General features: G+C 41.3%; 1 protein-coding gene across 2 annotated transcripts in view; it reads left to right on the top strand.

Annotated features, from left to right (window-relative positions):
- The window catches only part of ETFA (electron transfer flavoprotein subunit alpha), a 51296-nt gene that overhangs the window by 7430 nt on the left and 31510 nt on the right, over positions 1 to 12356 (top strand). The window contains exons 2-8 of one of the 2 annotated variants that reach the window (XM_014606007.3): positions 3415 to 3564; positions 4975 to 5056; positions 5178 to 5260; positions 7928 to 8027; positions 10196 to 10306; positions 11408 to 11512; positions 12282 to 12350. In XM_014606007.3, coding sequence (XP_014461493.1) covers positions 3415 to 3564; positions 4975 to 5056; positions 5178 to 5260; positions 7928 to 8027; positions 10196 to 10306; positions 11408 to 11512; positions 12282 to 12350 — 700 coding nt within the window. The remainder of the gene's footprint in view (positions 1 to 3414; positions 3565 to 4974; positions 5057 to 5177; positions 5261 to 7927; positions 8028 to 10195; positions 10307 to 11407; positions 11513 to 12281; positions 12351 to 12356) is intronic. The other variant, XM_019477707.2, reaches the window with a different exon arrangement.

Consider the following 12356-nt stretch of genomic DNA (forward strand, 5'->3'; position numbering starts at 1 on the left):
CACCCTGCCCACCTGAACTCTGTGCTGCTGCTGCCCCCCAGGGTGTGGGCTTTGCAATACTGCCAGCCCCGTGCTCCCATCCAGCTGCAGCTCCCCTGCCCCCACCGCTTTCCTACCTGCTGCCTAGAGTGAGCAGGATGCTGAGGAGGTCCCCCAGCGGCTGCAGCAGTGGCAGCAGCAGCCCTGCCCAAAAGCTGCTGTTGGCCTGGGCAAGCCCTTCTACTCACGAGGGTGGAAGTGAGGCACAATACATTATGTTGGGGGTGTGGGTGGGTGCCTTGCTTACAACCTTGTGGGCGGAAGTGCTCTGCGGGTAAATTAGTTGGTGGGTGCTGTGGGCCAGATGAAAGTGCTTGGTGGGCTGGATGTGGCCCACGGGCCGTATTTTGCTCATCCCTGATCTAGAAGATCCCACTCAGCATTTCTGGGCACATCTACATGTGCATTTACTGCACTGTATCCAATAGGTATGCGTCTACCCACGCACGCCTGTACTGCACAGTAAATATGGTGACTTATGCCAACTTGGGTATAAATATGATACCCACATCAGGCAGGTATCAAATGTATACCCGATTTAATTACTGCACAGCAGCACTGTGTATGTGGACTGACTTGGGACTAATTTTAGTTCCAAGTTGGTCCGCACACAGCGTTAATGCATTTTAATGCCTGCACGTGTAGACGCCAGCCTATTCCTGCTTACTTTGCAGTAACTTGAAGCCAGCATAAATGCACATATAGACACGCCCTCTGTGGTGCTTAGTTTCAGTTCTCAAACTGTGGATTTGTATTGCTAGAGATAACATCGTTGTTAACAGGAGTATACGGAGATGAGATGCAAAGAGGAAAGGTAGCAGGAGGGCTGAGAAGCCCTCCTGACTTAATAGGGACATTGTGGTCCTCTTAAAAAAGAAAAAAAAGTATACGCATAGTAGAAGCTAGGGACAGTCCTTAAGGAGGACTATACTTTAGTGGCCAGCACTTGTAGGGAAATGATCAGGAAAGCCAAGGTGGCGATGGAGTTTAGGTTAGCCATGTGAGTCAAGGACAATAAGAAGTCTTTGTTTAGGTATGTAGGCAGAAGAAGGAAAACAAGTGGAAGTATGGGACCCTTGCTTAACAGTTCGGGACAGTTGGTAACTGATGTTCAGGAAAAAAACTGAACTTCTGAATGCTGTTTTGATTTGGTATTTCACCGGACCATGGGGAAAGTCAAACGAGATGAGGCTCATAGGGTATATGCCGGGACTGACAGTCTCCCTCCTGTTGATGCTGAGTGGGTGCAATACCAACTAGAAAAACTAGACATAAGTCAGTGAGACTGGATGGACTCCATCGGAGAGTGCTGAATGAGCTGGCTGAGGTCGTTACAGAACCCCTGGCAAAATTCTTCTAGAATTCATGGTGCACAGGGGAAATCTCTGAGGATTGGAAGAGGGCCAACGTTGTGCCCATCTTTAAGAAGGGGAAGAGGGAGGACAACTATAGGCCGATCAGCCTAACCTCTATCCCAGGGAAAATCCTAGAAAAGCTCATTAAAGAATCTATGTGCGATACGCTCTCAGAAGGTAAAATTCTGAGCGAAAGCCAGCATGGCTTTGTCATGGGTAGGTCTTGTCTACCAAGCTCATATCCTTCTATGACCAGGTCTGTTGCCACCTGGACATGGGAGACGAGGTAGCTGTTATATACCTATACTTTCAAAAGGCTTTTGATCTAGTATTCCACAATATCCTTGTGGGAAAACTGGAAGATTGTGGGCTCAGCTGCTTGACGATTCAGTGGGTGGGGAAACCAGCTACAGGGTAGGACCCAGAGAGTTCTCATGAACGGATCCGTGTCATCTTGGCGTGAAGTGGCCAGTGGTGTCCTTCAGGAGTCCGTACTTGGACTAGTGCTTTTCAACACCTTTGTCAGTGATTTGGATGGGGGAGTGAAAAGCTTGCTGGCCAAGTTTGTGGATGACATCAAGTTATGGGGCAGTGTAGCCATGCCAGAAGATAGGTTGCTGTTACAGGCAGACCTGGATAGGCTTGAGAGTTGGGCAGACCAGGACCAGATGAAGTTTAATACCTCAAACTGTAAGGTGCACCATCTCGGGGCAAATAACCCTCAACATACATACAGGCTTAGAGGTGACAGCCTGACCTGCATCATGGCTGAAAGGGACCTAGGGGTAATGACTGACCATTGCATGAACATGACCTGTCAGTGCGATGTGGTGGCCAGCAGGGCAAACAACACGCTGGCATGCATCAACCAATGCATCTCTTGTAAAACTACAGAAGTGATACTCCCACTGTACTCTGCACTGGTGAGACTGCAGTTGGAGTACTGCATCCAGTTCTGGGCGCTGCATTTCAGTAAGGATGTGGATAAGCTTGAGAGGGTCCAGAGAAGAACCACCTGCATAATCAGGGACTTGCAAGGCTAGCCATAGGAAGAAAGGCTGAGGGACCTGGGCGTCTTTAGCCTAAAAAAGAGAAGGTTGATAGGGGACTTGATAGTGGCTTACCGCTATATCAGAGGAGTGCATCAGGAGCTTGCTGAACAACTGTTCACTAGGGCACCCCTGGGGAAGACCAGGACCAATGGATATAAACTCCTGGAAGGCCACTTCAGGCTTAATACTAGGAAAAACTCCTTCATAGTTGGGGTGTCCAGACTGGGGAATAAACTCCCTCCAGAGGCGGTGCAGTCACTTACCCTGGAGATTTTCAAGAGGAGACTGGACAATCACCTCACTGAGGTCGCTTGACCCCAGTTGTCTTCCTGCCGGGGTGGGGGGCTGGACCCGATGATCTGTAAGGTCCTTTCCAGCCCCTGACAGTCTATGAATCTATGAGACAACAGACCTGATTACCCACCCATCAGCCCTCTTGTTTCTCTGCAAGTTTGTGTACACAGAGTCAAGCCCTTGCCTCTCTCTAAAAGTGCAAAGTTTCAAGAAGTTAAATGAATAGTGGATATCAAACAAGAAGAATGCACTTTTTGTAGAAAACGATGATTAAATCGAGGCTTTGTGACCAGTGATTTAAATTGTGATTTAAGTTGTGTGTTAAATTTAAACCTATCCTGGTAGGTTCCCATCAGTATATTTGCCTAATATAGGCTCTGTGTTTACTATACTTAGTGTGGCTTATATGCAGTCAGCTTCATGGTTGGTTTCCATTATTGAGCACATGGCCCTTTTGGCAGCAGTTTAATGATAGGCAGTGTGATTACTGAGGTTTTGTTATATACATATATAAGATGAGGGGCTTTTTTCCCCATGCTGGATTGGGGGGGAGGGGGTGGTGGACCTTATCTTGCATTTGAGTAAATATAATATTAGGTGATCTTTGTAAAACAGTCTAAAATGTTTGTTTCTTTGGTGCTAAGTATTGGCTCACTCTTTCTCTCTCTGTTAAGGCATCAATGCTTCGACGGTTTCAGAGTACATTGGTAATAGCTGAACACACAAATGAGTCTCTCACACCTATTACGCTGAATGCTATCACTGCAGCAAAACGTCTGGGAGGTGAAGTATCTTGTTTAGTAGCTGGTACTAACTGTGACAAGGTAAGGAAACTTGATTGTTGTTTAAGTGAATTGGTGAATGCAGTTAAACTTTATATATCACAACCTGTTATTTCACAGCATTGGATGAAATGAGCTGCAACCCATGAATTTAGGTGTTTTTTTAACTGAGAAAACCAGGATCTCTGATTATCACATTTCAGAAAAAAACATTTGCAGGACAAGTTTTGATTGAAATACTTCCATTTGTACCCCCTTATTCTAGAGTTTCTTTTGTATTTCTAGCTCAAAAGTGATGGGAAAACTATTGCCTTTTTTTTAATTCCATGTTTTTGTATGTTGAGCACTCAAGTTATTTTGAAAAAGGATACTGTACAGAAGATTTTTTTTTTTTAAGTAGTATGAATGTGTATATGCAGGATAAGAGAGCCCAATTAATTACTTAAACCAAAGTAGCTGCTGTGGCACAGCAGTTTGATTTCTTATCGTCTTACTTTGTTGGTTTCTGGGTATAACTGTAGTTCATAGAACATGGATATATTGTGGGGGTTATTCAGGTACCTCCATTAGTCCAGCTCTGTCTTATCTGAAGCATGCATTCAGTAGTTTAAACCAGCGTTTCCCAACCAGTGTGCTGTGGCACAAAAGTGTGCCATCAGAAATGAACAGGTGTGCCATGGAATTTTGCCATGGCAATGAGCTACAATAGGTATGAGGATGGGAAATGCATTAATGGATGTGCTATGAAAATTTTTTATGAATGTTAGTGTGTCTTGGGCTGGAAAAGGTTGGGAAACGCTGGCTTAAACTTCACTTCTGTATACTTTTACATACAATATACATCATAAGAATAGAAAGGCAACTTTGCAGCCAGGCAAGAGCTAGTGGCATCATACTGCATTACACAAAACTCCCTCCCATATGAACAAGGAGAGTATAATATTAGTTTTTGTTTTCCTTTGTTTTTGGAACATAGGGCCAATCTATTTTTCCACTAAAATAGCAAAACTTAATGAGTTCAGGGAAAACAGATCAAACTTTCAGATAATCTGATTAAATCAGCTGTAACATTAGGCTGACTACCTAGTACTGATCTTGCTGCATAAAAATACAGGCTTATTGCATACTTCTGTTTACATGAGGTTTCCCTTAAGTTGGTTTCCATTCCAGTTTTGCCTTATCCACAAAGTATTTGTATTGGCGAAGCAACTCTTGTCTAGTGACTGGGCAGTGCTCTGGGAGTCAGGAGACCTGTATTCTTATTTCACTGGATTCTTGGTGTTTTTCTGCTTTACTCCAACTTTGTTTTACCTATTTAGATTTTGAGCTTTTCAAGTCAGGGCTGATTTTTACTACTTGTTTGTATGGTCTCTAACACTTACTGCCTCAGCTTAGTTGTGGCTGACAGGTGCTAATATTACAAAAATAATAATAATACATTTATAATCATAGGTAGCACAAGAGCTCAGCAAAGTGCAGGGTGTTGCGAAAGTTCTAGTGGCTCATCATGATGTATACAAAGGATTTCTACCAGGTGAGAATGATTTGCATACATTTGATACAGATAGCATGGTGTTGTTTTTGGCAGTGAAAACCATACTTGAAAACATAAATAAGACTGTTTTAAACTGTGACAAATGTATTTTTTTCTCCAGAGGAGTTGACTCCATTGATTTTGGCAACTCAGAAACAGTTTAATTACACACACATCTGTGCTGGAGCATCTGCCTTTGGGAAGGTGAGCAGATGAATATCGCACCAAAAATCTGCAGTATGTAAGAAGCTAAGAAGTTGTACTTGCATTATTAGTTTGGTATCTGTGAAAGGATTTTAGTGTATATTCTGTAACCACAGTGGAGTTTTTACAGATGTTTCAGCAGTGCCTGCTGGAATGGATATAGTTAAAGCTGCATTGCAGTTTCTAAAATTAATTTTAGACTTACTTTCAACACCTTGGAATTTGGCAAAGCAGTAATTTAAAGCAAATGTTTTATTTTACTTTTATTAGTCATACCCCCAAAACAATTTATACTGTGTTTAATAAAGTAGGACCTAGAAATCTGAAAGCGTTGTATTTTATAGTAAAGTAATATAGTAAAACACAAAAACGGGATCCCATAAAAAAACTAGCTATCATAGTTATTGTTTTACACTTTCTCTTTAGTTGTGTTTGCATGTTTGAAGGAAAGAATCACATGTCTTTTAGCACGGAACAGCCCTTTACATATGTTTTTGGAGTAAAGCAGACTAAAATAAAGTTGTAAAAAAATCATGCACAAATAACAAATGTCTAGCTAAAACTTGTTGTTTTTTTATAAGCAAAAATGTCACAGATTTCATAATAAAGCCAGAATACCATAATTTTAAGGTACGAGATCCTCAGTACTAGCAGTTCACTTGGATCAATAGTGCAGCTGATGGTATTGTTAAAGGGGGACAGTCTTTTGTAAGCATTCTGTGAGTAATATGATCAGGCTTCACTCCTATCACCTTTCACTTGCAATCAGTAACAGTTCTTGTCAGCTTTTAGTTTCATTTCAAGAGACTGCTAAATCCAGTAAGGCTGTATTTGGTCACTTTGACCCAGAATTTAGTTGACTAAAGATTCATGGATTTAGCTGTAGATAAAACCTTTTTTCCTAAAGTCCGGGTCTTACACCATATTGAGTCCTGTTTTTCTGTAAGAGAAAATCAGTGCATTTTTTTTTGTAGTAAGAATTCTCTAATACGAGTAAAAGTGTCAGAAGTAGGCTTTGTTTGCATATTTTACCAAACTAGGAGAGAAAATTGAACTTGCTTTCCTCATGCAAAATTTTTGTTTTTTATTTAACAACAGCAAGCAAGGATGCAAAGATATTTTTTGTAGAGTAGAAAGAAGACTATATCTTAACATTGACATTTAATTAAAGTTTCATTGGCTTTTGGGGTTCATATTAGAGGTACGCTGATACGTTGGTCCATATTGTATTGGCTCTGATAAAAAGAAAGCTGGTGGGGGGCCTTGGCCTGGGCTGCACTTGGGGCAGGCTGGGTGGTGGCAGCGCTGAGAGGGAGGCTATGGGGTGGCTATGGTGAATTTTGGGGTGGCTGTAGCCACCCTCACAGCGCTGCCACCATCCATTCCCCCCACTTGCCCCAAGCACAGCCCTGGCCCAGCCTTTCTGCTTGGAAGAGGTTGGTACAGCCCCAGCCCCGAGTGCACAGTGGGCAGCCTGCTGTTGCTCCACACACAGATCTGGGGGGCACATGCCCCCCATGCCTCCCCAGGCATGTGCCCCCCCCCACGCTCTGCCTTGGCTGTGCTGCGCCTGCTGCTGCCCTTGCCCCAGCTCCACTCCTTCCCTCACCATGGGGACCTCAATCTGTCCCCCCTCATGCCCCTTCCCCACAACAGACTTACCAGCTGGACGCTGCTTTCCAAGCTGCCAGGCTGCATATTTGCAATTGGATTGGTATCATCTGATGTGGCTGGTTAATAATTGGCCATTGGTATGAACCCAAAAAATCTTTATCAGTGCACCCCTAGTTTATAAACAAATTTGTTCCGTAATCTTGGTATTTTGAAGCCAGTTTCTAAAAATGCATATTTTTAGAGTACTCTTATTAGAATCCAGCAATCCATAACTGTCAGTTTTGTGAGCAAATGGCATCCATGTTCAGTTTTAAATTATTAAAGCAAATAAGCCTCAAAATTCAACATATTGATGAGAACAGGCCTTACGAAGAGAGGCTGAGAGCCATGGGACACTTCATCTTGGAAAAGCAAAGACTCGGGAGCGACTTGGTTGCAGCCTTTAAGTACATAAGGGGTGTGCATCAGGATCTGGGGGAACACCTGTTCATCAGAGCACCCCAAGGGATGACAAGGTCCAACGGTCACAAACTCCTCCAAGACCGTTTTAGGCTGGGCATAAGGAAAAATGTCTTTACTGTCTGAGCTCTCAAGGCCTGGAATAGACTCCCCCCAGAAGTGGTACAAGCCACTCTGGACTCTTTTAAGAAACATTTGGATGTTTTACCTTGCTGGGATCGTTTGATCCTAGCTGACTTCCCGCTCCTTGGGCAGGGGGCTGGACCTGATGATTTTGCAAGGTCCCTTCTAGCCCCAATGTTTATGAAATGTTGGATTAAGAGTTTAGTTACTGTCAGTCTCATAAATACTATAACGTTGTAGTGGGTATGCATTAGGTGGCAAAGATTGTACCACCTGCTGTACTAGAAGCCTATCGTTATGTCTGTGTACACACACGTGCATACCCCTTCCATGCTGCACATGCTACATTTCATAACAAGTTAGGATGTTGATTGTAAATTAGTTGTAGTTCATATACTAAACAGTCATCTTGCATCTCATATCCTGTCAGCATCTAGAATGCTTGCTAACTTATAAATATTTATCTTCTAGAATCTTCTTCCTAGAGTTGCAGCCAAGCTTGATGTTGCTCCTGTTTCTGACATTATAGATATTAAGTCGCCTGACACTTTTGTAAGAACTATATATGCAGGTGAGCAATACAGGATGGCATGTATAGACTGTACTGTATCTAATCCTGCTAACTTTTATTATAAAATTGATATTAGTACAACTTTTAATGTGTAAGGTAGGGTGGGCAATTATTTCTGCTGGAGGGCCACTTAAAACAAGTTTGGTGAGCTGTCAAGGGCCACACACACACACACAGAGTCTGTCAGAGGATATCATTTTAACAAATTATAGATAAAAACATTGTATATTAAAAATTAAACATCTACAACATAGTTTAATTTTATTTAAAAAAATATTATTGATCCTAATTTTTTTTGAGTACTGTATATAGAGGCAACTGCATAATAGCTCAAAATAAAGTCTTACTCTTATATATTGTGTGGGGTGGTGAATCTATGTGTGTGTTTGGTGGGGAGCTGCCTATGTGCTAGGTCCCGGTAGCTGGCTGGCTGGGTGTGGGAGGAGGAAGGGATGTGAGAAGCAAGGGGTTCGTGCAGCAGAGCTCTCCTAGATTGTGCAGGTGCAGGTCCACTTCCCTCCCCCCCCCGCATGGGGCTGAGCCCTGCCTGCTCCTGCCCAGGATAGCCCATGTCATGCTCCCTCCTGTACCTGCCCCGGCCTGCGCGCACAGCTTCCCAGTGGGGCTGCCTTCCATCTGCTTGGTAGTTGGCAGGTGGTTGCTTATTGTGCCAGAATGGGTGGAGCCCCGTGGACTAGGGCAGGAGTTGCCTGGTTGCAGCTTGCTCCCTGCCCATTGCTGCTTCCCTACCCTGCCTGCTGCTCAGAGTAGTGCAGCAGGAGCAAGAGGGAGGAGGAGCTGCTGGGGGCAGGAGTAGCCCCTCTGGGAAGTTGTGTGCACTGTCTAGGGCCCAGACTGTTCAGCAAGCATGGACAGGAGTGCGGCATAAGCAGCCCTGGGTGGAAGCTGGCAGGGCCCAGCCCCATGCGACACACAACATGAGCAGCTGCAGGCCAGATACAGTCAATTGTCAGGCGCCTATGAGCTGAGGTCCAATCAATCGGCAGGCCAGATCCGGCCCATTGGCTGTATTTTACCCACCACTGGTGTAAGGAAATTCAAGTTCGGGTTTTTAAATGACTGAAGTTAACAAGAGTGAACCTGAAAAATAAAAATGAATGTAAATATAATTTTTCATGATATGATAGGATTGCAACTCAGAAACTGGATCTGACATTTCAATTAAGTGAGTCTGGTGATAGTCTTCATCAGTATTGTATTTTGTTGTTAATGCACTTCTGATCCAATTTTGTAAAATATAAGATGTTCAGATAATTGTCTGCCTTTAATATGGGTAGCAGTATTCTGATTTGAGACATCTGTAAGGTTATTTTTTCTAGTTATGAAGACATTTATCTGATTATTTATAACATTTAATTGGCTTTCTTGAGTAATTATTTGCTACCCTTGTTAGTCTCGTTTTTCTCATGCTTGTCTGATCTAAAGTTTTAATTTGGACATGAGCAGATTAGTCTGTTTCCTAAATTTTGTTGTGACAGGATTTTCATTCCTTTAACTTTCTCTTAATCCAGCATGGCATTTGAAAGAATTTGTATTATGTCTGATACTACTACATCAAATTATAGTTCAGTTGTGGTGCATTTTAAGTAATTAAGGGGTTAAAGATGTTTTTAAACGTAATTTACTTTCCTCTCTACTCTTTCTGGCATTCATAGTTGAGAAATATAATTGTCTTTCATTGGTTAAGATGCACAGAACCAAATATTGTCCTTGGTTGGAGTGGGAGGTCTGTTTGTTTTATTTTGATCAAGTTATATGACACTTTAAAAAGCCCATTCTAAAATCTAGGACTCAAATCTAGTAATGAAGCTTTCAGTCCTTACACTCCATTCCTTGTCTTTGGAAGCTAAAAATGCATAAATTAGAGTTCATTTGACTGCAACCATGTGCTTTCCTTAGAAAGGGGAAAGACTCGCTCCTTCCACTGGCATGTCTTGAAAACCTTGCGAGATAGGAAGGAAATGTAAAGTATTTGGAAATTGCAGTTTTACACATCCAGACTTTCTAATCTGGGTGATCTAAGCCTGTAATTTCAGAGGGGCAGTTTTGTAAATGCTATATTTTGTTTTCTGCTAGAAGCTTTGGTATATCTTTGTCTCTGATGCTCTGTGGGGTATGTTTTTACAAGACATTATGATCTTTCTCAGGAAATGCTGTGTGCACTGTGAAGTGTGATGAGAAGGTAAAAGTGTTTTCTGTACGGGGAACTTCTTTTGAAGCTGCACCAGTAACTGGTGGTAGTGCTAGTTTAGAAAAAGGTGAGAGTTTTATTCTGATACTTTTTCAGTTTGCCATTTAGATTTAACTTTGTTCAAAGCATGCTTTAACTTTAATTATTATAACCTTTGGTTCAAGGTTTTAAAATAAGTGCTTGGATTTTATAGATCTGCCAGTAAAGGGAAGATATGCATCAACTGCATCTTCTGCCTTTTACTTCTGAACCCAGTCTTTGTGAATATGAGAGTACCTATTTAAACCTATTCCTTGTGTCTCCTAAAACTTCTCTTTTATCTTTAAAGTTGCCCCTTTTTTTAAAGAGTCTTACCAGTTTGGTTAAATTTAAACATCCTTTATTTGATTTAAACTTGGCTTAATTTCAATTCAGTTTAAATCGAGCCATTTATCATCCTACCACATCAATAAATAATGGGTTTAAGTTTGATTATGAGCATCCCATACTGTGTTTTGCATCACTTTTGACTAAATGAATTCAAAATAGCACATTACTTGAAAACAGTGCAACATGGCCTTGGTCACATTCCTCCTTTCTTGAGTTTGGGGCCATTTAAAACTACATAAGGGGAGCCACTAGCAACAAGGATCAGGTTTTTTTAAATTTCTCATGTATCCTAAACTTCCAAGAGACTGAGCCAGCATCTCTGAATTGCTGTCCAGTAAGGATCTTTAAGCTTGAGCAGTGCATATGATTAGCATATTGCAGTCCTACTACTTAGCCAACTTGGCTATTTTTGACAATAGTTAAGCTTCTAACATAAGGCAGATGCAAAGTGTGTGTGTGTTTTATATAAATAAACCCACGCACACACTCTACAGGTGTTTGTTTAATTCGTTGGCTAAATTACAGTAATTTTCAGTAAACTTTGCATGTAGTACAACAGAAGACCATCTTAGAAGGGTAAATGAGTATGAATAAAGAGGTAAGTTATATTAGTAGCTCATAGAAATTGATGGGGGCTGGTATCTCAAAATTGTGCAGGAATTGTGAATAGCAGCCTTTGAAAAATATGAAAATTAGTGCTTATGCATTCCACTGTAGCTTAAACGAAACAATTAACATTTCAAGACATATACACCCTTGTTTGTTTGTTTGTTTGTTTATTTATTTATTCTGACATAAGCAGTAACGGCTCCAGTGCCAGTTGGTCAGTCTGAATGGCTTGAACAAAAGCTAACAAAGAGTGATCGGCCAGAGCTCACTAGTGCAAAGGTGGTTGTATCAGGTGGTAAGTAAATAATATAACTAAAGTAACCTGTATTTATTTAGTACTGAAACTCACTTGTAGCAAAAAAGCTCCTTTGACCTGGCCCATCATTTCTAGATAATAGTTTATTTATGATGCAGGGCTTTTTTGGAAGTGAGGAGATGCTCAAGAACTTGTATATCATTTTAAGTACCAGATCATAAAAGTCTATGGCAAATGCTGACAGATGTTTTAAGGACATCGCCACCTGTAAGTATGTTTAGAACCAAATGTGATATACCTTAAAATTATTACAACTGGCATAGAATAGACCAAGAAGGATCATCTAGTGATTTAAAATTCATCGTATTATGCTTGAGCAATAAAATAAAAAAAACGTGATTTATGTCCTATATGTTTTTACTAGCCTACTGCAGAGTTTTTTGGTTTTTTTTTTAACTAGAGCCAGCAGAGGGAGCACAAGTTAATAACAAACCTCATTCCCAGACCCTAACTGATAAGAACATTGACAGATGAGGAAGTAAACAAGGCACAGCATGAACGCACAGGAAATAACCACATTAATTAAATGGAAAAAAGCAGAATCTATATGAAGGAAACTTTTACTTTCAAGATTCATTAACGTATTGAAAACTGTTGAGGAAAGTGTCAACAGTACCTTTTGCAGAAAGCATGTCAGTTCTCATGAGAGCACAAATACTCATAACATGGGAATTGTGCATAGCAGACACATGGGTTACAAGGTACCTGAATCTAAAGTAATATTATTTTCCTTTTATTACTTTTTAAGGTCGAGGTTTGAAGAGTGGTGAAAACTTTAAATTGTTATATGACCTTGCGGATCAGTTGCATGCTGCAGGTATTT

The sequence above is a fragment of the Alligator mississippiensis genome, chromosome 11, assembly GCF_030867095.1.
Source record: "Alligator mississippiensis isolate rAllMis1 chromosome 11, rAllMis1, whole genome shotgun sequence".
Taxonomy (NCBI): domain Eukaryota; kingdom Metazoa; phylum Chordata; order Crocodylia; family Alligatoridae; genus Alligator; species Alligator mississippiensis.